A 27,983-nucleotide genomic window follows, 5' to 3' on the forward strand; every position below is an offset into this window, starting at 1 on the left:
CGGCGCCCGGCGCAGGCGAAGCCGCAGGAAGGGAACGGGATGCGATCGGCTCCGCCGCGCCCCGCCCGCTCCCCCGCCCCCTTAACCCTCAGCATCCCTCGTCCGCATGGGGGGCGGCATCCAGAGCCACCCCCCCACCCGGATCGGGATCTGGAGGTCCCCGCCCTCAAAGAAAAAAAAAAGAAAGAAGGAAGAATAAAAAAGCAGATTCTGGTCTCCCCCACAAAAGCAAGCTCTGGCATCGTCTCAAGAAATCAGGATCTGACTTCCTTTAAAAACACGGTCTGGCATCTTCCCCTGCCCCCGCATCACTCCCCCAAGCCGAACTCTGCCTCTCCCCCCCAGAAAAAAATTACCGCAGGTGTGTTCCTTCTGGAAGGCCCCACGAAAAGGGCTGGGCAACAGCCTGTGAGGTTTTGTTCCCTTGCCACAAGGAGAGCTGGGAGAGCTCTGACCTGGTCCCAGGCTCACAGGGGGGAGCCAACTCCACCTTGATGTGGCCACCAGGCCAGACAGAGGACCAAGCTCCCACTGTAGCACATCCATCTCTGAGTGCGCTGACCCAAATCAGCTCCGAGACACCCCAGTAGTTATGGTCCAACATTAATATTTTCCCCTATACAGCATGGCTTGCTCCTGCCCTAAGGAATACTTCCTCCTGACGCACCTCCACAAGACTCAGGAGAAGACACAGCGTGGAGAACCCTGAGAGAAGGTAGATATACCTGCCTTGCACCATTATCCATCCTGGAAAATGGTTATGCATGGTTTTCACAAGTTTATAGTGCTTTGGCACAGGGATTTTTGTACGTGGATAGAACTGCAAGCGCCAGTGACCTGCTTCTTTCAGCACAGAGCACCTTGCCACAACGTGCTTCTCTTGGAAGCAGCAAAATGGTTGCCCAAAGTTTTATGGCATGCAGGAACTGCACAGGGCTGTGTTCCAGTTCCCTCTCTTGTGAGGGTCAGCAGCTGCCACTCTGTTGTTGGGAGTCTTTATGACTTTTTATGACTTTCATATTTACATGAGAAAAATTAGCAGTCTTCCAGAGCCCATTCCCCAAGTCCTGGCTTTTTGTGCCTCAGCGGAATCCCAACAAGTGATGCACGAGAGGCACCCCGAGACTAAAATTGCTGCTGTTTGCTCTCCACATCCCACCACATACATCGAGACGAGCCAGCATGGAGCAGCCCTACCCTTAGGTAGGTTTCCTCTGACCCACATTCTCTCCAACACCTGGCTAAAAGAGAAGACATCTCTGCAAGGCAGGCAGAAAACTAAAGCTGGGTTAAATAAAGGAAAAACAGATCTGCAAGTATGTCAGTGAATAAATTACTCAATTCAGTGAGGGACCATCCTATTCATTATTTGTGAACACTTCTAAGATCATTAGTGTTCTTTAATAGGGTAGCCAATTACAAATGTGCCTGGCACTAATGTACAAAGTGCATTATTATAGATCCAGCGACGCAGTCCAAAAGCAGGAAATATCCCCCTCCGCAAAAAGGCCAACAACAAACAGAGGAAGCAATTTGCAATTAACAAATTCCAGATTACTAATAGACTGCGAGCCCTAAAGAAGAATCTAAATTCATCACACTCCTCTCTGCTTAATTAGGTGGTCATCCGCAGTGTCACACTGCAGCACAGCTTCGGGTGCCACGCGTCTCCCCCCAAGACTACCAAAAAGCAGGGGTGGGCACAGGGAGGGGGGGGGGATTTCATCCTTCCCAAGCCCTGGGGGGCTGAGTGAGATGCCAGGAAAGGTGCAAAGTGCTTATGGCAGCTGGCAGGGCTCGCTGCTCACTTGAGAGGGAGGTGAAGCCTCAGATGAAGGCAAGCAGAACCTTGCGAACAAGGGGCACCGAGGATGCTCCTCTTGTACAGACAGAGCAGTTTTGGGGAGGTAGAAAAGACCTGAAATTGTGGATGAAAACCCACTTTAGCCTTGCTCCTTCCCCCTCTTCAACTTTGGCCCTTAAAATATCACTAACTTTTTTTTTTTTTAACAAATATCTCATGGCTTGACACCTCAAGTTGCAGCACAAATGGAAAGGGAATTTCCTGGGGCAGGAGGCGAGCAGGGCTGTAGCCCCTCCACGTAGCAAATCGCTGCCCTCCCCTGCTCCCAGGGCATTCCCACAAGCCGCACTCACACAGACATGCTCCGAGCCTGATGGGAGCAGCATCTTTTGGGAACGGCTGGAATATAACTACTAATCAGCTGCCATGTCCTGCCACAGAGCCTGAAACAGGTAATTTCGAAAGATGAAGGGGGGGGGGGGGGGCAGAAGGACAGAGCCAGCCACTAACAAGCCACTAACACTATGGGAATTAATGAAGTACATAAAAGCACCTTCCCAGTACTGCTTTTATCTGATCCAAGGACATTATGTCTCCACACAGAATTACTGAGTCAGTTCTTTGCTTTCAACACGACTGATGGCTCGAAAATGTGAATACCATGGCAGATAGCTTAGACCCTGAAGGTAAGATGAAATCTATCAAGCTATGTGAAGATACAGAAAGTTCAGTGTTCTGTCCTTTGGCAATTTTTGAGATGTAGTAAAAAATGACTGGTGTGAAATATATGGAATGACTCCAGGGATGTGTTTCTGTTTGAAACACGGAGCCAGAGCCCTTTCTCCACGCCCGCCCCACTGCCAGTGGTTTGTGCAAACTGCGCTGCCGCAGCCTGGGCTTTGTCACCCTCAGCCTGCTGCCTGCTTTCAAACCCCAAAGCAGATGGCTCCATCTCTCCCTGTAGAGGGCTATAGACAGCTACACTGCCCAAGCAAAAATAACCCAAAGCTGCAAGCAGGGCAGCCTTTCTGCAGCCTGCATCTACCCATCTCCCTCCTCTGCTGCAGCACCTTCCCTGTCACCTCCCACCACCCCATCCTCTCCTTCTAGCAGCAGCCAGCCCTCTGGAGCCTGTGGTTATTGATTAGATGTCTTTGCTTCTTGGATAGCAAGGAGTCTTCCCAACATGTGCCAAACTATTTTGGATTTTGCAAACAGGAACCTAAGGGATAGGTTGGTTCCTTGGGTGCAGGTGCGCTAACCTAGGAGGTTCTGCTTCTCTGGCATTATGGTTTGGAAATGCTTCAAAAAAATAAATTCTTGTGCCTAAGTGGAGAAATCTGCAGATTTCCAAAGGAGAAAAATGAGCACGTCAAGAGGGATGCGTATTTCTGGATAGAGCAAGAGCCAACTCTCAGCAGAGGTTTCATCCCTTGGGATGGGGAGAGCTGGGCACAGCTGCAGAAAATTTGTAGCATGATGGAAAAGTGGTTAGATGAGACAAATTAAAGTAAATTGGAGGGAGCCTGCTTATCACTTCTGTTAATTGAGCCACAAAGAAATGGGCCTTTAGTAAGAGAATTTGGCTGAATAGGCTCATAATAGGTTGAAGATCTATGCCCTGCTTATGGGATCAAGGAAGGGATGAAAAGCACATTATAAATCTGGAGCTACTAAGGTCACAGGGTTAGCCACAGGGGTGGTGGCTTTGTCTCACCGACCTGAAAATCTTTCCTGGAGCTCCCCATGGCTTGGCCTGAGCCTTCTGCTGTGGTTATGTCAGCCCCTGGGGCTGCAGCAACCAAGAGCAATCCCCCCACCATGGGGACACCTGTGCAGAGGGACCACCTCAAGAGCAAGGGGGCTCCAAACTGGGCACAGAGCAAAAGCCTTTCCTGGCACTTGTATTCAACCACAGCATCACCACTGGTTTTCTTTTCCTTTTTTTTTTACGGCCTAAAATGACGAGACACCACATGGCTGTCCAGTTTCAATCAAATTTGACAGTCATGAGCCTTGAGGTTAATTAAGTTTGCGTCAATTTTCATGACAATTAGAAGCCTAGAGAGAGGGAGAGGCTCCCTAGTGCTGCCTCCCTTGCCATTCAAAGGGGATCCTGAAGTGTGATCTCATCTTTGCTAGACGCCAGAGAAGGTGTCCATGGGGACACCACCCCTCCCAGGCACTAAAATGCTCCAGTCCGAATTTGCTGTCAATGCATTGATAAAAAGCCAGGTTTCCTTCCATCTGGTGCTGACAGAGCTACTTATTTTACATTCCGTATTTACTGGATGCAAAAATTCTCTGCCATCATCCATCTTTGCCCTGTTCTTAGACAGCACCTACCTTGTTGGAGGCTGCTGCAGCCAAGGCCAGGACAAATCATGCTCTGTGGGATGGACTCAAGCTGCAGCAGGGAGCATCTGACTGCATGGGCAGAAATCTCCAAGTTGCACTGAACACACGTGCTCTCTCTTCTTAACCATAATTTGTATGTTTTTCTTTTCTACGGGTGATTAAAATTGCTGAGGTTTCAGTATTTATTCATGTTGTGGAGGCTTGACTGGAAAGAAAACCCCTTACTGGAAGGAATGAGAGCTTAACTAGGTGCACAGGAGGAGACAACAGGGGAAAAGCAAAGGTGGGGGGAATTCTGTTGAATCAAACTGGGTTTGGTTCAGGGTATGCACAAAGCTGGAAATAAGCCTCTTGGCTGCACGGAGTGACCAAGTCCTCCCCATTCCCCCCAGCACCTCATGGTCACCCTGCTCAACCCCTACAGCCACTTCCCCTGACAAATTCTCCACCGACCAGGTCTTCCCCTTTTCTCCTCTGTAGGTCTCCTTCATTAGCCTCCAGCTCTGGCTTTTGCCCTAGCCTCCTTTGAGGCCACGCACAATTCCCTTTCTTCATTTACATCGTTACCTTGAAGGTATTTTTAGCCTGTGACCACGTTGCCCCTGAGCCTTCCTTTTCCCAGACTCTGTAAATTTAGCTCTCAGTCGTTCCTCACGTCTCTCTCATTGCTCCTCTCAGCCTCCTTTGGCTTTCTGCCTCCTCCTGCACCCACGAGGACCAAGGCCATGCAGCACAAACTGCCATCACCTCTGCGCACTGAGAGCTCACCCCTTGAGACAAGGCAGCTCCAGGACCTCATCTCCCCATCGTGGGGCCACCACGAGCTCCTGACGGGACAACCCCATAAAGATGTGACTTGGAAAGCTTCCCATGGGCAGTCCCCTTCAGGTTCCTCCAAACCAGGGCCTTACTTTTTGCAACTTACAACCTCATAGCAATAAAACGAGCCTGGTCTTGCATAGGAGCTCTTCCAGCCCTACCAGATCCCACAAGCTCGGGGTCCAGCTCCAGACCGACCCCGCTCCCAGCCAAGCACCTCCTGGGGCTGTAACAGCACCTCCACAAGGGCCCAGCCCCACAGAGCCCACAAAGCACTTTGATCCCACTTGAGCACCTACCTCCCACTGACTTCAAAGCTGAATTGAAACCCGCATGTATATTTAGGGACTGGAGGTTGTCACCATAAAAAAAAATAAATTAAAAAAAATTGAAAAATCTACTGAAATAGCTAACAATGCTGACACATCTACCTTATCTGAGACGAGCAGTGCAGGAGCACACCAGATTCCTCTGTTGCTCATTCTGCAGTGAAGAAAGAAGGAGAACATCCCAGCCAACAAAAATAAATAGGCTCCAAGTGATCCCAGGTGTCCTGGGTTAAGAGGGGAGTGACCTTGCTGAGCTGGGCTCTGCCAAACCTTAGTGAGCTGCTGTAGGGAAAAAAAAAAAAGGGAGCTTGGGGTAGGAGAAGAGAGGCTGGTACAGGGGGCAGGAGAAATTCCTGCTTTGCTGGGACGTGTAAGGGTCTTAGGGAAGAGGCTCCAGGTACTGGATCTCAGAGGGGGCTCGGAGGAGGTGAGCCCAGCTCAGCCCCTGGGGAGGAGCAGGGGCTGCTCCAGGCCTGTGCATAGAAAGGTTATTTTTGTTTCTGCTGCAAAGTGTTTTCTTTTCCTTGCTGAAATGTCAAAACCTCCAGGTTCGACAAGTAAGACAACCAGACCCCGTCACTACAACAGTGAAAAGACTTAAAGCTAAATCCTTTATCTTTTCATTATTGAGAGATAAGAGAACTTCAGATGTAAAAACTCGCTTTCCCATTTCCCATTTAATCTTTCCCTTTTCAAAAAATACTGAAAATCAAAGTTTAGCTGGTGGCTTTAATTAAGAGGGTCATTTCTGATCCAAGTGCCAGGTGAGAGACCTGTCCTATAGCAGTGAAATTTAACCACACGTCCCCTTGGGAAGCCCCCAGGCAGTGCCGGCTGTCTCGTCGCTCCTGCCCTGCCTGTCACAGCACACGAGCTGGCAGATGCAAAGACAAACTCCTGAAGGAACCGAATTTGTGGTTTCTGTGCTCTGTGAGCCTTGCTGCAGGCCTGCTTCAGTCTTTCAGCCGGGACACTTGGGAAATCAAGAGAACATGAAGGGACGAGGGCTTATGGTTTATTTATTTTTAACCTGAAGTCCTAAGGAAAGCTGGTGTACATGGCTCAGCTCTGGATCTGCCTATTTCTTCCCTCCTTTAATAACTGTGGAGCCTGTGGGCAATTTTCGTCTTAGTTCATTAAAGGTGGGGGAGACATTTCAGGTTGCTGCAAGTGAAAAAATGTGATCAGAGGGGACAGAAATCCTGAAATCCCTCCTGTGAAGGAGATGGCGATGCAAACATGCAGCATTATTAGACATCAGAGAACCCAGCCACGTCTTTCCATAACAAATCCATAGGAAATCAGACTCCCCTGGTCCTGCTGTTCACAAACTTTTTATCTGTGGGCTCATTTTGGATCCCACATGGGGAGCACTGGAGAGTCACCGAGCCAAATGGGTGCTCAGCAGGGCAGGCAGGACGTGCCAAGGGGCAGGTTCCTCCGGGTGAGCCTGGTGTTGCGTTTGCAGGATGACTTTTCCTCCCTCCCAGCCTTATTTTCATGCAATTTTCATTTTGTTCCTGCAACTCCATCCTGCGCGCTCTGGTCCGAAGGATGTTCCTGTCCTCTGGGCAGCTGCGTGCTCTGGCTGTGCCTGCAAAATGTCTCGTTCAGCATCGCCGTGCGCTCGCCTGCGTGTGCAGACAGTGGGCAGAGCAGGGCAGGGAGGTTGTAAAAAACGAGCTGTGTTTGTAGCCTGACCGAGATGGCAGCCGGCAAGGGCTCAGCTGCCCAAGCCACCTTGAAGGGGGCTTCGCCTCTCCCCAAAACTGCGCATCCTGGGAGCTGGCACACGGCGGAGGGGATGTCCCCACCATGTTCGTCACTCTGATGTGTGAGCAGGGGCTGGGGGTGGCAGCAAACCCCCCAGCTCCAAAACAAGGGCTCAGAAACCTGCAGCAGTGATATTTGGGGGTCATATTACCCCCCTCTTTGCCCTTGTTGCTGGAGCCCCCTGGCAAGCCCTGTCACGAAGGCTGGCCGCTTCCAGCCTCATCACTCCTAAGTGCTCAGCAGGCAGGCGCTCGCTGCGGCTGGCCAGGACTGCAAAAAGCATTTAGCAGATAGAAGGCATGAAGACAGTGCCAGACGAGGGGAGATTAGGAATCATTTGGGCTAGGCAAAACCAGGCCATCCGAAATTTGCAGGCGGGCTGGCACATGGAAGGAACGTTTGTGAACGAAGCTGAAATAATTTATCTGAAAGATGCTGCGGCATCTCTCCGTGAAACACCCGAGTTTTGGCTGAACGGTCTCAGGGCACTCACTGGGGGGGGGGTCACCAGAGGTGGGGGGCAGGTGTCTGGAAGGAGCTTGGCCCTGGGCTCTGTTACAGCTCAGGTTTCTCCTTCAGATCAGCATTATCTTTGTGTGGGGCTGAAAGCACAGGCCAAGAGGACTGGGCACGGTGCAGCGCCCTGGCAGAGGGCTGCTGCTCTGTGTTACCCCAGCTGCAAATGCATCCCGGGCTCATGCTGAAAATGCAGCTCTTAAATACAGTGGGGGAATACAGAGGGAGTTGGTTAAAGGAAACAAGCAGAAACTCCCTGCTGGTGCCCTCCTAGGCTTGTTAAAATACGCTGGGAGGGCTGGCCCTTGCCTCCTTCCTCCTGGAGTTGTACCTCCCCGGGAGAGGGCTTGGCCAAGGGGGGGCTGATGCACTTTGTGAGTGGCGCATGGTGGAAAAAGGACAGGGAGAGGAGACACAAGCAGGAATGGGGGGATTTTCTACGTCCTGGAGAGGTGGGCCTGGGAGCAGAGCAGCTGCCAGAGGTGGCTCAGCACCTCTGCCACTGGCAAGCAACGGCAGGGCCATTTTGGGTGGTGTCCCCTGGGGATGCTGCAAGCATACATACGTACCTCGGCCTCCGAGGGAGCAGGAACAGGACCAAGCTGCCACGTAACCCTCCACTCGGGCGTGCTGGAGGCCGGCAGCCTCCCTGAGCGGTGCTGCCCGTGCTGGGCTCCTTTGGAGAGGCTGCAGCCGCTGCTCGAACCCGCTGCCGAACATGGAAGGGCAGCGGGCGGCTCCAATTCACCCCGCTCAGCACCTGCAGCGTGGGTTCCACTTGCAGCCTTGCACCAGCCTCATAAATTTTTTAGCGCGGCCCGAAGTGCCTGCTGAGCCGCCCAATGAGCGGCGGATTAACAAAACTCGCCTTAAATTATTAACAGCTCACAGGCAGCCACCAGGCCCGTCACTCATTCCCCTTCTCCAGCGGGTGCCACGAGGATGGGGCCAAGCAGCCATGGCTCACGGGGTCACCCCTTCCCCATCTGCAAACCCCACCGGGGCATCAAAGCTCTGCTGTGCACGGGCCGTGCTGCCTCCTATTTCTGGCATTTTCCCCCTCGAGCTTTACATTTCAGGTAATATAATCACATTTACAAATTCCAGCCCCCAGAGAAATAATATCAAGTACTTTGCAGCTCCCGAGGCCGTGTCCTGCTCAGGCTGTGGGTGCTGTGCCTGCCCGGGGCCGGCTTTTGCAGAGGTGGCACCCTCGGGTGCGTCTCCAGCCCCTGCAGCTGCTGCGGGAGGACTTCGGGGCTGCTTCCACCAGATGGCAGCGCTGAGGCTGCTGCCGGGGGGAAGCAGGGAGGACAGCGACGAAAAACGCCTCGAAATAAATAAATAAATAAATAAAAGGAAATAAAATAAAAGGAAATAAAATAAAAGGAACTAAAAGGAAATAAAATAAAAGGAACTAAAAGGAAATAAAATAAAAGGAACTAAAATAAAATATAAAATAAAATAAAATAAATTAAGGTAAAATAAAGTAAAATAATAAATAAAAAAATAAAAAATAACATAACATAACAATGTAACAAATAAAACAAAATAAAATAAAATAAAATAATAATAAAATAAAATAAAGTTGCTAGAAAAAAAGTATCCCTGAGTTTTCGGCGAGGTCCCAGCCCACCTGAGCATGGCAGGAACAGGAGGAGAAGTGTTTTAAGATGCCTCTCAGCAGCACAGCCCTACATGTCACCTGCCACAGGCAACGCAACACCCGCCTGCTTTTGTTGATGGCTCTCGAATCAGCTTCACTTTGCTGCAAGGTTTGCTGAAAGCCATCTGTGGCCCAGTTCAGAGTGATGTCGGGTTGCTCACAGTGTGGGTAGAAGCCCCAAGTGGGTCAGCCCCCAGCCCCAAAAGGGGCATCATCCCCCTTGTCTGCGGGGTTGGGCAGAGATCGGCACATCGGTGACTGATCGGGTCACAACAAACAGGCCTAGCCCATGATAAGTCTTCAAACCCCAGGTCCAGGTGGAGGCAGGTCATGGCTTCATTTCATTTTGAGATTCCTAGAAATCGAGGATACCTGATATTTTGGAACCTCGTGCTTTGAAATGGGCCTAAATCAGAACATTTCTGTTTACTCTGGCTTTCTACAGAGCCCAACCCAAATGTCCCAGACCAGGGGATGCTGCCACTGCAGACGTCTCACTTCAGGCCACATCTCTTCTTCCAAACCCTGCAGATTGCCTAGGGTACCAACCCCAGAAATCGGGCTGAAAACTTGAACCTGCTGTTGAGTTAAATCCTCAGGGTTTTGAATTTTTCCTTTTCTGCAGCTACCCCTTTAATTACCACACCGCTTGTGCATCACTCCCAAAGCATCCTTCACAGTTCCCCTGGCGTATTTCTATGGAAACGTAGCTGTGGTTTTGTCAAGCTTGTTTTTGCTTTTAAAATAGCGATAGAGCACCAGGTGCAGCCTTGTGCCTGCTCTTCTCTGTCATCTGATCCCAAAGTTGTCCCCATTCCTGCTGCACCAGGGACCTGCTCCTGCTGGGGACCAGCGAGCTGCAGGTACCTGCACAGAGACGTCCCCAGGGGAGCTCCTGTCCCTGCTGCTTGAGGGATGGAGAAGAAAACATGCACATGGAGATGTTCTCCTGCCCAGCTTGGAAATCCCTGTGGATGAAGCTGGTGGGTGTTGGGGGTGTGAGGGGGAACCCCGGTGGTCTGTGCACGCAGTTTTGGGGGAGGCATCTCGGTGAGCTGTGGCATGGGGCTCTGCCTGGGGCACTCAGCGCTGCAGAGCATCAGTTGTTAATTAGGACCAATAAGAGCTCCTGTAACACAAGCAGGAATGATACTTATGCCTCTGGAGCTCTCCTGGGAAGGGCCTGGCATGGTGCCGTCTTTCACAGAGGCCGCACGTGGCGTCCTCTGCCCTGCAGCTCCCAGCGCTGTTGCTTCTGAAAAGTGCTCCATGAGCCCAGGGTGCCCCGGTGTGCTGCTAACCCCACCTTCGAGGAGGAAACCTCCCTTGGGAATGTCCCCAGGGCACGGTGGCACACTGTGAGCAGCACCCTCGTGCCTCCTGCAGCCTCGCACTCAGCATCCCACCCTTTCCCCTCCGAGCCACTTTGGTCACCCCTCAGCATCTGCACCTGCAGCCTTTGCATTCGAGCAGCCTGTGCCGGGTCGGTACGGATCAGGGCATCCTCACCCTCATTTGGGCTTGCAAAGGGGTCAAGACGTGGTCCTGGGTGGGCTCCCTGAGGTCTGGGGCTCTCGGCAGCCCTCGGGCACCTCTGGGCTCTGGATCATGGCATCACCTGGGCAGGAAGGTTTCTGTTGCAGTGGGGGATCTGCCGTGCTTGAGGGAAGGAAATGTGTAAAGGGTAGGCAGCTTTTTCCACTTTTCCCAAAATTGGGGGTTATTATATAGTTTAACATGGAATTGCTAGCCCTTCAATGATATAGGGGTATGCTATTTCTCTCTTTAAATAATTTAACTTTAGGGGATTTACTCAAACCTAATCTGCGTAGAAAAATGATAATAAAGTCCCCGATAATCGATATTAGAGGATTGAGTGGGTTAAGGAGAGTGCAAAACCCCTGCTGTAAGACCAGCCCCTGCTTTATGCAGGGGTTATCAGCCCGTGCACCTGCACTGGTCAAGGGGTGAGAGCTGGGGAATGGCTGGGCACTGGGTGCCACCCTGACTGGGGTGCCCATGGGTCCTCCGTCCTCCAGCCACCCGTTCCAGCCCTGCCTGTGCCCATCACCAGCACCTGCCCTATGCGGGACTCCATGAGCCCAGCAAAGCAGCCCCTCCCAATGACACACACACACACACAGAGCTCCACACCTTCGGGGTCAGTTGGTTTGTTTGGTGGTTTTTGTTTTTTTTTTTTGGTTGGTTGTTTTTTTGTTTGTTTGCTTGTTTGTTTTCCACTGTGGATGTTGTACCAGTTTTATTGGTAAAATTAACATGAAGCCTCACAAACGCTGGAACATGCTTTTCCTTTTAAAGAATTTCCACTGGACCTTAATGGTGAGCATCCAGTCGTTGACATATAAACTCTTACAAGCTGATGTGCACACATGCGCCCGGGGGAGACGGTGACAGCGTCCTGGTGTCAGGGATGGTTTCTGCGCTATGCACTGGGAGCCCACAATTCATTTGCCAGCCTTCTGGGCCTTCTGGGCGGACTTGGTGACTTTGCCGGCCCCACCGCTCTTCTTCTCCACGTTCTTGATGACGCCCACGGCCACGGTCTGCCGCATGTCACGGACAGCGAAGCGGCCTGGGGGGAGAGGGGGGGACGTGAGCGACACGCGGCCGCGCCACCCCCCCAGGTGGGATGTGCACCCCTCGGAGCTGAGCCCACCTCGTGAATCCCTCATTACCACTGTCCTCGGAGAGGGAACCAGCCCTGAGCCACCAGCGCCTGTGCTGACCGCCAAGGAGCACCGCCCTGGTGCCCTTCTCTGTTTAAATGACTATTTTTTAAGTAAATAAATAAATGACTATTTATTAAATTTAAATCACAGCTGCTCTCTGCGTTGCTAAACGAGATGTGCACCATCACCAAGGGAAGCACTATCCCTGCACTAAAAGGTGTCCTCTCCCTGTTTCTTCTCCCGACCAGTTTTCTTAGGGCAGAGACAAGGAAGCTGAGAAATGTTCCTGCACAGCCGCTTTTGGGGTTCAATAATTTTGGAGGAAAAACTCCACTATTCCCAGTGGGAAAACCCAGCCCTGCATTTGATAACAGCTCATCAGAGAGCCTGTACCAGCCCAGCTGCCCTAACCCCGTTTGTGCATCAGATTTTGCACGTGGAGGAGCAATGAAATGCACTCAGCTCCCCCTCCCTCCCCAGTGTGACCAGCAGGGATACTGGGAGAGGCTCAGCATGGCCAGAGCGAGGTCAGCACCCATGCAGCCTCCACGCTCCTCCACGGGAAACCACGAAGGAGCCGTTCCCTTACCGAGGGGTGGGTACTGGGAGAAGCTCTCCACACACATCGGCTTGCCAGGAATCATCTCCACGATGGCCGCATCGCCCGATTTCAGGGACTTGGGGTTGTCCTCCAGCTTCTTGCCGGAGCGCCGGTCGATCTTCTCCTTCAGCTCGGCGAACTTGCAGGCAATGTGTGCGGTGTGGCAGTCGATGACGGGCGAGTAGCCAGCGCTGATCTGCCCGGGGTGGTTCAGGATGATCACCTGGGGGCACAGAAACGTCAGGGTCACTGCCCAAAGGGACTTTGTCTACAGGGTCTTGCACAGCTCGGGACCAGCAGGGTGGGGAAATCAATGCTCTCTCATGCCACACACAGAGAAAAGCTAACTGGTTTAATGGCAGAACCCTCTCTTTGTTTAAAATGCCATTTAAGCTATCATTTATTTATTCAGTGGGCAGAAGTACATGGGTGCAGGTACCCAGTCGCTGAAGGTTACCAAGTCCTGCTCTACCCCAGAGCCCGGTGAATTTTGGAAAGGAAGGAGCCCTTTCCACATGCAGTGGTGTGCAGATTGCAAACTCGAGTCCTAAACCCTGGGCAAGCTGCCACGCACATCTAAAACATTCAGCTTTGCCTGGCAGATACGCTGCTCCCCAGCACGTTATCTCCTCCAGCTCAGCCGTGCGAGGTGGCCAGGGTCCTCCCATGGGAATGGAGTAGAGTAGGGTAGGGTAGGGTAGGGTAGGGTAGAATTCAACTCTACGCAGCTGACCTGAGACGTGAACTGTGCCGCCTCCTGCGGCGGGTCCGACTTGCTGTCCCCGCAGACGTTCCCGCGGCGGATGTCCTTGACGGAGACGTTCTTCACGTTGAAGCCGACGTTGTCCCCGGGCAGGGCCTCGCTCAGCGCCTCGTGGTGCATCTCCACCGACTTCACCTCGGTGGTGATGTTCACGGGAGCGAAGGTGACCACCATGCCGGGCCGCAGGATGCCGGTCTCCACTCGGCCCACAGGGACCGTGCCGATCCCTGTGGGGCAAGGATAGAGCAGAATAAAATGTAACCTGCTTGGCACATCCCTGGGCAGCATGGCCAGAGCCTGGCTGCCATAAAAGCAAGGTATCTCCAGTGGTTTTCACCAAAGACTATGTTTGTCTCTTGCCAAACTGAAAAACAGTTATTAGTCGCAAGATCAGCATCGGGTTCTTCAAAACTACCATGAACCAGCCCTTCCTACCCAATGTTTTGTAAAAAAGGGCCAGCACATAGCTAGAAGGCTCTGAGCAACCCATGCGTGCTGAAAACTCTTCCTTTGCAGCAGCTGTGGCCATCCTGTGCAGAGGACCAGGCACATCACAGCATGTGTGCCACAGCACAGCCCTGCTGGCCACACCGTCCCAGCTGTAAGGAACGAGGGTGGCTAATTAAATGAACGGGACCTTTGGAACTTTGCATCATCAGGAGAATTTGGAAAAACTCACCTTTGGAGTCAAGTGAAGAAGGACTGGGAGAAGCAACCTTGAAAAGCAGCTGGGGAGGCTGGTGGGACCCATCCAGTCCCCCACACCAGCCCTATTGCCTCCACCTCCCCCAGTCCCAAAGTGTCTCTGCTCTCTAAGGATCTGTCTAACCCAATGGCAGAACCCTACCTGCCTTTCCCCAGCTGGGCTAGGGGAGGACACAGAGCTGCCCACCGCCCCTCACCTTTAAAATGCCCGAGACCACGGGGGCAACTTTCAACTCGCCTGGTTCCTGCAGCACACCTGCCCTTGGAAAAATGTGGAAGAGAGCTGGAAATGGCCATGCTTGCCTGGCCCAGCAGCCATCAGCAGGACTGCCCAGCGGTGCCAGCAGGTCAGTGAGCCCAGGGGACATTTATAGCTCGGAGAAGTGTCTCCCTACATGGCTGGTGCCGCGGCGCAGCTGGGCAGGCGGAGGTGCCGGTGACGGACACCGGCATTTGGGAGGCACGCGCAGCGGCCTCACCGGTGGCCCTCCCCGCTGGCCTCGTCCCTCAGCCAGGCCCCAGGGCTTTTTTTGCTGCTGGGCCTCATTCCTGGCAGGTCTCCACCTCGCCTCGCCAGCCGTGACCTCTGGGACACCCAAATTTGCAGCCGTTTTGGCATCGGGTGTTCCCTGGGGTGAGACCACAAAGCCGCTGCCCCTCTGTGCTGCCTGGGCACCTTTGGGCACGTCCACCTCCAACCCAAATCTCAAATGGGGTCTTTGCCCTGCAGCCACCGCCCTTCCCCCCATCTTATTTGAAGTTCAAGGATTTCAATGCCTCCAGTTTCCCAACACCTGGAAACATCGTTCTCAAATTCCTGTGGAAGGAAGGCTGGGGTTAAAGAGGGATGCTGGTGGGGCTGCTGCTCACCTCCGATCTTGTAGACGTCCTGCAGGGGCAGGCGCAGGGGCTTGTCTGTGGGGCGGGTCGGGGGCAGGATGGTGTCCAGGGCCTCCAAGAGGGACACCCCACTCGCGTTGCCTTCTTTGCGCTCCACCTTCCAGCCTTTGAACCAAGGCATCTGGAAACAGAGCAGAAAAAGCATCCAGTGAATGTGCCCGTCCCCAGCATCCCAGGATGATCCCACTGAGGTGTTCCACCAGGACACGGTCCAGATGTGTCCTGGCTTTACTTGGGGCTGGGGTACTCGTTCCAATCCCCCATCCCTGCAGGTTCATCTGCACACCTTGCTCCACCTCCACCCACCTTCTCCCCTTTCTCCGAGAAACGAGCAAGACGTCCATGAGCAGAAGAAAAAGGGTGGAAACGGTTAAATCCAGCAAACCTGCAGCCCCTACTCCTAACCCGCAAGTGCTGCCTCCCCACACCATCCTGCCCCCCGGCACAAAGCGCCCGGCCTTCGGGCTGGGAACTGAATTTCTTCAAGGCTGCTGAGGGGCAGGATTGCTTTTCATAAATAGTTCTGCCCTACATTGGATCCTTGAAGCTAAAACTGGCTGAAAAAAAAAAAAAAAAGAAAAAAAGAACAGAGATGTAATGAAATGTGCTCAGCAGAGGGCACGGTTTGATGCAGGGAACCGCGGTGCTTTCCTGGAGTGACGCTGCACATCTGAAAGGTGCAGCCATGCCTGGGCTTGCAGCAAGCAAGAATCTGGTGCTGGATCTGAAACCACCCTGAGACACCAGAGATCAGAGTCCTGCAAGGCCACTTCGCCTTCCTCCACCGAGAGGGGCTTACACAGTATTTTTCCACGTGGATTTAAAACGCTGCCTGCGTTATGGACGGGGCTTTTCCCATAGGCACCATCACCAGTGGGAAGTGGCACAGGACTAGGGGTGCAAAAAATACAAACCCCCCCTGTTTTGTATCCATCCTGCGCTGACTCAGAGCTTCCCTGCCACCGGCTGCCACGTGGCCCAAAATGCCAGCGGGCGCCCATGGGAGCAGCTGTCCCTGCAGCCACCTGCCTGCAGCCCTGCCGGGGGGGCACGGCCACCCCTGTGCCCCCTGCGCCCCATCCACTGCCCGCCTTGGGGACAGGGAGGACCGGCAGCCTCTGCCCTGTGGCACCTGGCTGTGGGAGCTGTCCCTTCTCCTTTCCACGCATTATCCTGAGAATATCTGACATTCCAAGAACATCTGACATCCCGGGAATATCTGATGTCCTGACAGCCGGCTAAGGCAGCACTTGGACACACCCCAGGGGAAAACCCATCTGCAAAACCTCGGTGTGGCCTGAGGATGAGGAGCATCTACCAAAATAGGATCGTGCTGCCTCCTAGGGCTGCCCAAGTTAAACATCACTCATGTACCCCCATACCTACTTCCCAAGAACTGTTCCTACTCCACCACTCCGTGGCAGGGGAGTCCGACCTAACCCAGCCAGAAAGGGTAAGTGTTAGCCCTGTGCTGACAGCCCCGGGTGCTGCAAGCTCAAGCTGCCCTAATCAATGCTGAGCTCTTATTCCTGCTGCTCCCCAAATTCATTTCACAAAGCAGTCACGTTTCTCTGATTTTAACCCCCCTGCCACCCCCTGAGCACCCCTGCGCACCCTGCGCATCCTGATCTCGCCGCTGCAGCCGCGGGGCCACCACGGTCCTGGTACCGCAGGCAGGGTGCCCTCAGCTGCAGCATCCCCCGGAGAGAGAGCCTCCCAAACCCACCCCGAGTGGCCCAGTTCTGTCAGCTGCAGCAGCGGAAAGCTGGCCGGATGCAAAAACCCCGCTTGCCAAAAAAGCTTGTAAATGTCAAACTTGGATGCGAGCGCAGCCCAGCTGTCGTTTGGCCTTGGGGCGCTGCGCATCGGGGCCACGGGCTGCAGCCCCCCATATGGGGCTGGCTCCGGCCCCAAATCCCTGCACCCTGGTGGGCTGGGGCTGCTGCAGCCACCCCACTAATCCTGGCTCCCTGCTGAGTCCCCTGGTGGGCAGACACGTCGCTCCACTGCCTTGTGCTTCGGTGAAACCCAGCCAGAAGCGTGCGAGTGAGAAAAATCAGAGATTTTTCGGGCGAGAAATGGGAAGGGAGAGATCCACGCCTGCACTTCCCTAGAAGCAGTGGGGAGGGGGTCTAGGTCCCCAGCTCTGTCCCCGCAGAAGTGGGAGGACCCCTGGGGACCACCGCGTGGGATGTCCCCGCATCCTTCCAGCAAAGCTCCTGCTGAGCACCCAGCCCCTGCAGCCTGCCCAGCCCTCCTTCCCTCCCGATGCCCCCACCTCCTCCTCTGCTGCTTATCCCAGCCCCTGCCCTGCCGGGCAGCACGTCACGTTGAGATCACGCCCCGAGACCCGTCTGGAGGAACGGGGCCAGCGGGGCCCATCCTGCTCCATGCCTGCCCTCTGCAGCCTATTAATAGGAGAATTGCTCAGGATCATCTTCCCGGCCCAGCAGCTGCTGACATTTGGAGCCCGATTTGGAGGCACCCAGCAACTATGCGGCCACGTTTGGCATGGCCGCGGCTGACCTTGTCCAAACCCTGTTCCTCAGGGGACAGGAATCTCCCCAACACCCCCAAATATGCTCGTTCCAAGCCAGCCCCAAGATTCCCGGGAGCTGCCTTTCCTGAGCAAGGCCGTGAGCTACGTTTTGGGTTGCCGTGAGCTTGCATTGCAGCTTTCCTCTAGCTCAGGACCACAATGCCCGACCTCCCTCACACCCAGACATGCTGCTTCCCTTGCCATGGAGCTCTGACCCCTAGTCCACAAGTCCTAATGCCCTCTAAAGCATCAAATTTCCTTTGGTTCACCAGGGGATTGCTGGGGATTTCTGCTCTGAGCAACTTGCTCAAGGTCATCAGAAACCGGTGGGAGAGCAGGGACCTTCCTCGGGCCAGAACTGTCTAGCCCCTAATTCCTTTAGAAAAATAAAGCTGGGGTAGCTTTTTCTCCAAAAAAAATGCCCAAGTAACAACTGCTGTTGGCAGCTTGTGTGCCAAGGAGCCCCCATCCCTCTTCAAGCTCTTCTTTCTTCCCTGCTGTCATGAAAAGTAATGGCAGGGGACCGCCCAAAGCACCCTGCTGTCATGTCCCCACCATCCCCATCGCTGATGCATGCAGGAAGAGGCCATTTAAGAATCCGCTGGCCAAAGAACAACACTAAATGGATGCTCAAGGAAACCATGCTTTTCACGTGGGAAATTTGGTACTTTCCCAAGCAAAATTCGTCTTAAGGAGCGGGGTCGCAGCACTGGAACATGGGGCACTGCTGCCACGGTGGCATACGACACTGATGGGAAAAGGCACCCGATATTCGTTGTGGAGGAGCCCGGCTGTGCAGCGGGAGCTGTTCCAAGCTGGCGACCAGATCGTGCTGTTTGCCTGGGAAAACAATGCCCTAAAAACACACACGGTGTTCCTGCTGAGCGTGACAATCGCTGCGGATGGCTCTAACGTCACCACGGGGCTGACGATGTGCAACCCTCAGATGACATCCCAGAAGCACAGCTGTGCAGATCACCTCCTGGAGATGCTCGTGGGCAGCCACTAGGACATCTGACCACGGCACAGCAACAAGCGTGGTCACGCACAGCGCGCCCATTCATCCCAGCTCAGCACCACCACAGCTACGTGACAAACACGTCTACGCTGGTACCATGGGCCATTATGCACCACGGAGGCACAGAATGTGCCTGTGGTTTTCACAGCACCAAAGTCAGCTTCAGCCTGGGTGAGGGTGGGGGGAAAAAAATCCACCACGATGCGCGCACTTACATTGGGGGAGGGCTCCAGCATGTTGTCACCGTGCCAGCCCGAGATGGGCACGAAGGGAACCGTGGCTGGGTTGTAGCCGATCTTCTTGATGTAGGCGCTGACCTCCTTGACGATCTCGTCATAGCGCTTCTCGCTGTAGGGGGGCTCCGTGGAATCCATCTTGTTGATGCCAACGATGAGCTGCTTCACCCCCAGGGTGTAAGCCAGCAGGGCGTGCTCGCGGGTCTGCCCGTTCTTGGAGATGCCGGCTTCAAACTCGCCGACGCCAGCAGCAACGATCAGCACGGCGCAGTCAGCCTGCGAGGAGAGAGCTGGTGATCTGCTCCTGTCCCCAGAGAGCTGCTCCGGAGAGCTCTGAGTACACCCCAGATGGATGTGGGATAAAAGCACGGCTTGGGCAGGCTCCCTGCCAGCTGCTACCCAAAACCCCACTGGTCTACCTCGAACCTGACCTGCGTTATTTTACGCTTGCCAACCACGCATGGTTTTGCAACCTGTGTTGGAAATCAGGGTGGCTCCTTTAGGCTGTGTGAGTCCAACCAGAACCTCATCTCGTCCACCCAGGGATGTAGAGCCTAAAATCCCACTGAAGTCTTTCCAGTAGTGTCCCTGGGTGAGGGCCAGAAGCGGCACTGGGAGGCAGGAATGCCTTGCAGTGCAGTGAGGGGATGCTGCCCTGCCCTGGGAGGATCAACCATAGAGTATGGCCATGTGGTTTATGGAAAAAAGACAGCTGTTTTGAGGAAAAGGAAAGAGAAAAGACCTGCAGAGTCTCGTTGGGCCAATAGAAGCTAAGGGACTACATAACCTTTCTTGTATATCTGAGTTGTGTGAGGCTAAAATAATATGGGAGACACCCTCTCATAACAGCCTGTAGCTCAGAGAGGTCACATTCATCCCCAACTCATCCAAGTAGGGTAAATGGTGTGGATTAACCATCCTTTGTGCTGAGGAGGCCCTTTCCCTGGACATCCAGGAGGTGCAGGATCACAGCAAGGTCCCCAAGTGTCACCTGGCCTCTTGCATAGATCCTGCTCAACACCACTGGCTGACTGCTCGCCCAAATACCCTCCTCCAAAAGGGCTCCAGCAGCACCTACGTGACCCCAGGCTCATTGGAGAGCCCCAGCCTCCCCCTCTTCCAGTAGCTCGTGGCCACCATTTCTCACCTGGGAGGTCCCAGTGATCATGTTCTTGATGAAGTCCCTGTGGCCGGGCGCGTCGATGATGGTGATGTAGTACTTGGTGGTCTCGAACTTCCACAGCGAGATGTCGATGGTGATGCCACGCTCACGCTCGGCCTTCAGCTTGTCCAGCACCCAGGCGTATTTGAAGGACCCCTTCCCCATCTGGCCAACACAAAGGCAAGGTTGGTGAGAAGTGCAAGCCCAGGGCAAGGCAGGCACCAGGACCCATCCCAGCTCCCATAGCCACAAAGGCCAAGGGTCACGCTGCAAACATTGAGGGTAAAACCCTCTAAATTCAATGGCTGCTCTGATCTGTTTACTAATAAATACAGGTGAAAGCAGATATTGTTCTCAACGCGTTCTTTAATGGGATAGAGAAGAAGTTGGAAGAGCTGTGACGTGGGTTTGTGGTGGGACCAGCTGAGGAGGAGCTGGAGCCTCCTCAAGGTCTCCTCCATGAAATGTCAGGGCCCTGCATGGCTGCTGTGAAATCATCCTGGTACAGAATTACCCAGCAGTGCTGGAAGGCTTCTTATTGTTGTATTTTAATCTATTATCCCAACCTGTGAGACATCTGCTCAGAGGGAAAGGGCACGAAAAAGCGAGGGAGCCCCTAAGTGACAGGGGTGCAGCAGGGGAACGGGTTAAAAGAAAATGAAATGCAAAGACTGTTGCTAGGAGCTGAAGAGAAATGTGATTGATTTTTGCCACAGAGTGTGTGAATTTGCACGGAAAGCTACTGTGAGCTGCAGTCAGACCAACTGTCATTGCCAAATGGCCAAAATCACAGCCAACATTGTAGCGCAGAAAATCATGCTGGGCGAGATTAGCCACAAAAAAAAAATATATATATATAAAAGAAAATAAATCTCTGTCCTGTGATAAAGCACACGCCTTGGTAAAACCACAATGTCGCTTCTGAACCAGCTTCTCCTGTGGTTCAGTGTCCCTCGACATCGTGCCACGGGGGAGGGCCGGACATCCCCAGCTCTGAGCTGGGATCCTGCTCACAGGGGGGAGGACGAGCTCCCTCCTGGCCATGCCATGCTCCGGGGCAGCCCAGAGGGACGGTTAATGGGCATCGATCTTCAGGTCTGGGGCTGAGATGGGAGTTTTCTAAGATGGCAAATAGAATTCAGCTAGAGAAATAGGTCATCTGCTGCTGATGTAATGTGCTGTAACCGCTGCGCAAGGACAGAGATGTTACAGCACGCTCCCCCTTCACCCAGAGCCGCGCTCTCTGTAGCAGGGATTTCTTCTGGAGCATCAATGCATAAAATTCCTAATGGGCCATTATAAATCACCGCTCCGGAGGGAAACGCTTCCTGCTGGCAGGCAGCTAATGCTCCGGTGCTGCTCCTCGCCAGGAAGGCTAACGCAGCATCACACCTGGACACATCCCACCCACAGCGGGGTGCTGGGCAGTGCTCTGCCCTGGTTCCTGCTCATGCCCCCCCACCTTGTGCAGCACGGGGAATTAACGGCGCCGGTCCCTTTACGTAAGAGCCGAGTGCTGCGATGACTTTGCAGCTCGCTCGGGAGGATTACAGGCAAAACCCTAAAGCCTGGGCAAGCCTCCCCCTCCTCGGGGGGAACGGCGGGTGAGCGGACGATGCCGCAGCCCTAGCCCGGAGCTCTCACGCCTGCAGGAGGGGCGGTCGGGGAGTGGGTGGAACAATCCAGAATCACATCTCTGCTCCTGAGCATCTCCTATAGCAAGGGGGGCAGAGCAGGAGGTTAACCCTTTGCAGCATGCACATCCACTCCCTCCCTTGCTGGGGGAGATGAAAGGCATCATTCGAGCGTGATCGCTTCTTGCCCAAGCTGAGGAGGGGGGCTAAGGAAAATGAATTCATTTTGTGCAATGCATTAATAATGGGGAGTGCTCAGGCAGGAGCTAAATGAGCAGACCCCACGGCCTTTCAGCAATCAGCAGCCTTTTCACTGATGGGTGGGGAAACTGAGGCACGGAGCATGCTCCAGGGTGCAGCAAGTTGTGGGGGCACCCAGCTGCCCCGCACCCTGGCTCCTACAAAACAGGATTCCCGTGCAGGAATCGCAGGCATCAGCACCCACAAAAAGCTGTCTATATTCTGCAAATGCACCAAGAGACGTAACGTGAAGACAAATGAGATCCTTTATTTAGCAAACAGCTTCCCTCCTTTCATGGGGTATATTCAGTTACCCAGGGCTGTTGTTGAAAAAACACAGTATTATCTAGCTTTGCACAATACCTTCACTGTTCAGTGCCAGAAACTGCCTGATTTTCCTTGATCAAACCCCAGCAGAGGGACAGCTTTCTACTTGGAGACCACAAATAATGAATTTTTTTTTTAAAGAACAGCTCTACTTTTAGAGATACTATTACCCCTGCCCTTGAAGTCAAAAGGAAAAAAAAATGTTCTATTTCAGGGAAAAAAAATCAGACCCTGTTTTTTTGATAGCTTTTTGGGTACACGCAGGCCTCCATTTCCTGCGAATGCCACCTAATGGAAGAAAACCCTTCCCCAGCCCTGCATCAGAAAATGGAGTCTGTAAGCTCAGTCAATAGGCTATTAATAGCAGCTTCCAGTCCCCGCATATTCTGGCAAGTCAGGGGAAGTGTCTGTTCAATTAAAATAGCCGCAATCATGTCTACAACAACCTCATCACACCACACCTGAGCTGGAGGTAAAGGGGTGGAAATATACTGAGGCACATCAGCAGTCCTTTGAAAATGGGGGAAAGAGAAATCATTTTATGCTAAGGAAGAAGCTTTTCTCCGGAGGGCTGCAAAAAGGGGCTGACAATGAGGCAGGAAAATGGGTGGTTTAGCTCAGCTGCTACTGGCAAATTCCAAGGGTTGAGACAGACAGACAGCAAAACATTTTATCAGGAATTGCAGGTCTGAAAAGCTTTTTTTTTTCCTCCTCTTTTTTTTCCCCCCCCTTTTTTTTTTTTTTAATATAGGATCTTGGCCAGAAAAAATGAAGGGATGTCTGCATTAAAGGTTCCTGGAACGATGACGACAAGACATCTTGTGAGAGACCAGATCTGCCCTATCACTAGCACAGCCCGGCTTTCCCTGCCTCACCCACCTCTCTAGAATTTACCATCATTAATTTCCCGGAGTTTCCAATCCACAACGTTTTCCTCTGTCTCCGAGATTATTTTTTCCTCCTTAATCTCTGCATTTGCCATGCCATACGTGTTGGGTGATGCTTTACAGTGTAACAGCCTGATAAATGCATGCATTATATTGCTACAAATGCCTCCTTTAGAGAAGTTAAACAAAAGAATTCAACTAAAATGCTTCTAATTCCCGTAAGCTTTTCTATATCAAAGGCTACCAATCAAGACACACATCAGACACCATGCTAGAGAAGAATGGGAATGGTTGTTTTTTTTTTTTTAAACAAACTGGATCAAACAGGGGGTCCAGCTGGTGCTGCGTGCTCCAGCAGGCACTGGAAGGAGATTTTCCTTTGGTTTGCCTCCTTGTGCACAAAATTTAGAGGGGATTTCATGCCCTGAAGCACTAGGGTTTGTGGCTCTCCCAAAACCCTCGCAATTGCTGCTGGAATTAGGAATTGCAATCCCTAATCCACCCTCCAAATCTCGCCAAGCCCCTTCAGGAGCACCTTGCAGCGGGGAGACCACCAGGTGGTGGGCTCAACTCCAGGGAGGAGGGGGGCGAGCACCCAAATGGCCCATTTTACCGAGGCCGGAGGAGCCAGGGGAGTTGGGGATACAGAGGGGAAAAATATGTCGGGAACAAAGGGAGAAAGAGAAGGTACGAGAAGGGCAGCCCCAGGAGAAGGGGAGCATCGCCCCTGGGATATTTGCGGGGCATCGGCACGGAGCTGGGGGTCTCGGCACCCCTGGGGGTGGGGAGGGGGCGCACGGGGGGACGGGCTCCTCACCTCGGCAGCCTCCTTCTCAAATTTCTCAATGGTCCTTTTGTCAATGCCCCCGCATTTGTAGATGAGGTGCCCGGTGGTGGTGGATTTCCCAGAGTCCACATGCCCAATGACGACGATGTTGATGTGCGTCTTCTCCTTCCCCATGCTGGCGGGCTACGCGTGGCGGGCGGGCGGCGGGGGGGGCTGTGGGGGCGCAGCTGCGTTTTTGGGGAGGCTGCAGGAGAAGAAGGCAGGCATCAGCAGAGGCCCCCTTGCCCTCCACAGCATCCCCAGCGCGCCGGGGGCAGGCTCTCCTCCCCTCGCCCCGCTGGACCACGCGCCCCAACCCGGCCGGGAGGTGCCTGGCTTCGTCTGGCGGCTCTGCCCTGGCTGGGACGGATCCAAGCCGCCCCCGGAGGAGGCTGGCTGGGCTATTTCTGGCCACCACGTCCAGCCTCCGACCCTCAGCAAGACGCCACGGTTTCGGCGTCTGCCCTCCACCGCCCTCCCGGAGACCCCCGGTTCCCAGGGCTGCGTCACCGGTGCCTCGAAGGTGCCCTTCCCACGGGGAAAATCCTTCCCGCGTGGCTCTCCCCCTTCCGCCGCTGCCTTCTAGGTCTTTCCAAGCCCCAGGGCATCTCCTCCGTTTCGTGGGCGTCCTGGGAGGAGCCGTGGGCGCTCGTCCCTGCCGGGTGCCTTCGCCTCCCCCCCCCCAAAAGCCACGCGCGGTTCGGGTGACGACATGGTGCCCGCGAAGCGGGGCTGACAAAAATAGCCCCCGTCCGCGGCATAGCGGGGCAGGGGCAACAAGGATTGGACCCCAGTGGGGGATTTGGTTAAATTCTGCTGCCCTGAATCTGGGTAAAACGGAGGGAGGAGGCTTGAAATGAAAATCGATACAGCCGGGGAGCTGTTCTGGCATCTCCCGGGGTTACCATGGCGCCGCAGCGCTGCACAAGCCCTGCACAATTAGGAGCTTTCCTTTGACGTCTAATAAAATCCAATTTTAGGAATCTGCCCGTGGAAGCAAAGCGGGTCAGCGGGATTTTGCTGCTCACCCAGAAATTCACCCGTGCGGGCGGCCACGGCCCCGGTGCCCCCCAGCTCTCCCTCCCCTGCCCTTGAGCAGCCCCAGCGCTGGATGCGGCCATTGCGCAGCTCCCCGCGGATGCCCAGCGCCCGCTGAGCACCCTGAGGCACCCAGGGCTCAGATCCCCTGAGGGAACGGGGCTTTATTTTTATTTTCTAATATATATATATTTTTAATAGATATTTAATAGATTTTTTTATTTTTTATAGAATTATCTTTATAGATTTTTTTAATTCTTTATAGAATTATTATCTTTATAGATTCTTTATGGAATTTTTATTTTTTTAAGATTTTTTTATTTTTTTCAAGATTTTTAGTATAGATTTTTATTTTTTTCTAGATTTTTAGTATAGATTTTTTTTTATTTTTTTCTAGATTTTTAATATAGATTTTTTTTTCATTTTTTCTAGATTTTTATTTTTTCTAGATTTTTGGTATAGATTTTTTTTTTCCTAGATTTTTAACATAGATTTTCTTATTTTTTATATTTCCATGCAGATTTTTTATTTTTTACAATTATTTTTTTTAATACAGATTTTTTGTTCTTTCTAGATTCTTCCCCCCCCCCCCCCCCCCCCCCCAGGAGCCGAAAGCGGGGGGGTACCTCCCACCTGCGGGATCAGGCACCTGCGGGTCGCAGCAGCGGCCCGGCCCCATCCTCTCCCTCCCTCGGGGGGGGGTCCCCCCCGGGGGTACCCGCAGCACCCCGGGCGCACGCAGCGCTGCACCCCCGCACCCCGGCGGCACGGACCCCCCCCCCCCCACCCTCGCAGCCCGGTCCCCCCCGTTCTTAGCAGCCCGCTGCCGGTACCGGGGGGGGCCCGGAGCTCTTACCGGAGCGGCGGTCGGGGCGGCAGAGGCTGCCAGCTTGGGCTCCGGCGGCTTTATCTCCCCGGGAGGGGCCCACCTATTGACGGCGGCAGCGCAATGCAGCGACCCCCCCGCACTACGGCAATGCGGTACCGGGCGGGGGAGGAGGAGGAGGAGGAGGAGGAGGAGGAGGAGGCGCGCCGGGGGGGAGGAGGAGGAGGAGGAGGAAGAGAAGGAGGAGGAGGAGGAGGGAGCGGGGCGAGGCGGAGAGGGGGGAGAGAAGCGGGGTCTGGGAGGGAAGGAGATGGAAGGATGGGAGCTAGCGGAGGGATGGGGGGAAGAGAGGGATGGGGAAATGGAGAGGGGGAGGAGAGGGAGATGGAGGGATGGGAGGAAGAGAGGGATGGGGAAATGCAGGAGAGATGGAGGAGAGATGGAGGAGAGGGAGACGGAGGGATGGGAAGATGGAGGGATGGGAGGAAGAGAGGGATGGGGAAATGGAGGAGCAGGAGATGGAGGGATGGGAAGATGGAAAGGTGGAAGATGGGTAGGAGGGAGACGGTGGGATGGCAGGTAGAGGGGTGGGATGGGAGGAAGATGGAGGGATCAGAGGGGAGAGCTGGAGGGATGGAAGATGAAGATGGGAGGTGGAGGGCTGGAGCAGGTGGAGGGGTGAGTGAGATGGAGGGAAGGGGGGAAGATAGAGGGACAGAGGGAGGTGGAAGGAAGGGCTTTTGGGAAGAGAGGGGAAATGAGGGAGCTCCTGATCCAGGGGAGTGGGGCAGATAGAGACCGAGTGGGGCTCGGACCCCCTGTGGCAACCTGGGGGTGATTTTACAGGACTGGTGGGGGAGAGGAGCCCTCGCTGTGTCCCCTCGGGGCCAGCTGTGCCAGAGGGCTGACCCCGAGCGTGGGGTGGGCAGGGGTCCCTGCACGGGCACGCATGGGGCGGACACGTCCCTGGGCACAGCCCTGCAGGCACTGACCCACATTTCTGCCTCGGTGCAAACGCATTAGCCCAGGAGCAAACAGAGAAGCAAGGAACAAATAGAGCAAAATATGCCCCTGTGCTTGCAATATGTATTGCTCTTGCTCAAGAATCTGTGGCTTATGAATGTCGTTTCATTTAACAGGGGATGGGGCTCCAGTCCTAGGACGAGGAAACCATAAATAATCTCTTTCAGCGTTATCAGGACATTTTCTTTGTGTTAAAAAATATCACGTCGTGGTCAGAATATTTATACCTGTGTCGGCTGTGCAATTACAAGGTAATGCAAAATTTTCTGTGTCCCAAAGCCAAATACAGGTCAAAAGAATGCTAATTTTGAATTAAGCTATGTAATAGTCTAGACCGATTGCATGGCCTTCACCATCTTTCAGTGAATTTAACAGCTTAGTCAGGTACTGTTAGTTCATAGTCTCAGGGTTAAACACTTAAACATCGTGTAGATTAAAATGGTACTAACCTCTCATTAATGTTTAAAGGGAGACTTTCCTGTTTCTGAATGTTAGAGTTCACTGGTATTTTCTTAGAAACGTGACAGGGAGGATGTCTTTTATGCAGCGTTCCAGTGAGTGCCAGAAAAAGTAAAAAGAAGCTTTGAAAAGGAAGGCTTTAAACAGTATTTAAAGAAATTAATCCAGACCTTTTTGGGACAGGAGCAGTGGTGTTGCCTCAGGTCTGGATGTGCCGAGGATGGACACGGGTGGTAATGCACTGCAGGGATGAGCGTACAAGTCCCTTGTTCTTCCCTCCCACTTTTTAGTGCTTTGCCAAGAAATAATCTCCTCTTTTTACGCAAGGGCAGCCTTGCTGGCGACCAAGCTGCCTGCACAGAAATGGGGCTGCCCGTAGCGGCAGCGCAGCGGAGCCTGACAGCCCGCCGGACTATAAATAGTAGGGGACGGGGAGAGGAGAGAGCTGCCAGACCTGGATAATCGGGGCGAGGTTCAGCCACCTTACAGCCAGCCTCCGAGGGACTTAAAGCCGCAGCTCGGGCCGGATCCTGCCGGAGAGCAGGGCTACACCCAACGCCCGCCATCCCTGCGGGCACCACCATTGTCACACCAGAGTGGAAGTGCATCCCCACAAGGTTGGACCAAAAAAAAAAAAAATAGTGCTCATCTGTCCTTTGATGTTCAGCTATTTGAAATAAAAGAGACCTGAGCAGGCAAAACCTGCGGTGGCTGGAAGTTTAACGCCTTGCCTCCATCCATCCAGCTTCAGATTCTGTCCCAGCTGAAACAATTCCCTAAATCCTACTTAGGATTGGATCTACCCTCCAGAAAATCCATCTCCAAATGATTTGGGATCATTTGA

At 53.5% G+C, this 27,983-nt stretch overlaps 1 protein-coding gene across 2 annotated transcripts; it reads right to left on the reverse strand.

Annotated features, from left to right (window-relative positions):
• Positions 1-11,435: 11,435 nt before the first annotated feature.
• EEF1A2 (eukaryotic translation elongation factor 1 alpha 2) lies at positions 11,436-25,886 on the reverse strand. Of its 2 annotated transcripts, none has more exons than XM_040575986.1 (8): positions 25,688-25,886; positions 23,785-23,998; positions 19,865-20,044; positions 18,697-18,993; positions 14,895-15,045; positions 13,290-13,546; positions 12,545-12,779; positions 11,436-11,858 (listed from the first exon to the last, which is right to left on the reverse strand). In XM_040575986.1, the coding sequence occupies exons 2-8, from the start codon at positions 23,926-23,928 to the stop codon at positions 11,731-11,733; spliced, it is 1,392 nt and encodes a 463-aa protein (XP_040431920.1). In that variant the 5' UTR covers positions 23,929-23,998; positions 25,688-25,886; the 3' UTR covers positions 11,436-11,730. The 2 variants fall into 2 exon arrangements, with proteins under 2 accessions (XP_040431920.1, XP_040431921.1); XM_040575987.1 differs by lacking the exon at positions 25,688-25,886 and adding an exon at positions 24,304-24,322.
• Between the last annotated feature and the right edge of the window lie 2,097 nt (positions 25,887-27,983).

This window comes from Cygnus olor, chromosome 16 (assembly GCF_009769625.2).
Source record: "Cygnus olor isolate bCygOlo1 chromosome 16, bCygOlo1.pri.v2, whole genome shotgun sequence".
In the NCBI taxonomy this organism is placed as follows: Eukaryota; Metazoa; Chordata; class Aves; order Anseriformes; family Anatidae; genus Cygnus; species Cygnus olor.

Excerpts from the sequence above, each read along its gene's own strand:
- EEF1A2 (XM_040575986.1), bottom strand. The coding sequence starts at position 23,928 with ATGGGGAAGGAGAAGACGCACATCAACATCGTCGTCATTGGGCATGTG. Across the intron at positions 13,547-14,894 it reads GGACGTCTACAAGATCGGAG|GGATCGGCACGGTCCCTGTG; the intron begins GTGAGCAGCAGC and ends CTTGCCCCACAG. Across the intron at positions 11,859-12,544 it reads CTCCCAGTACCCACCCCTCG|GCCGCTTCGCTGTCCGTGAC; the intron begins GTAAGGGAACGG and ends CTCTCCCCCCAG.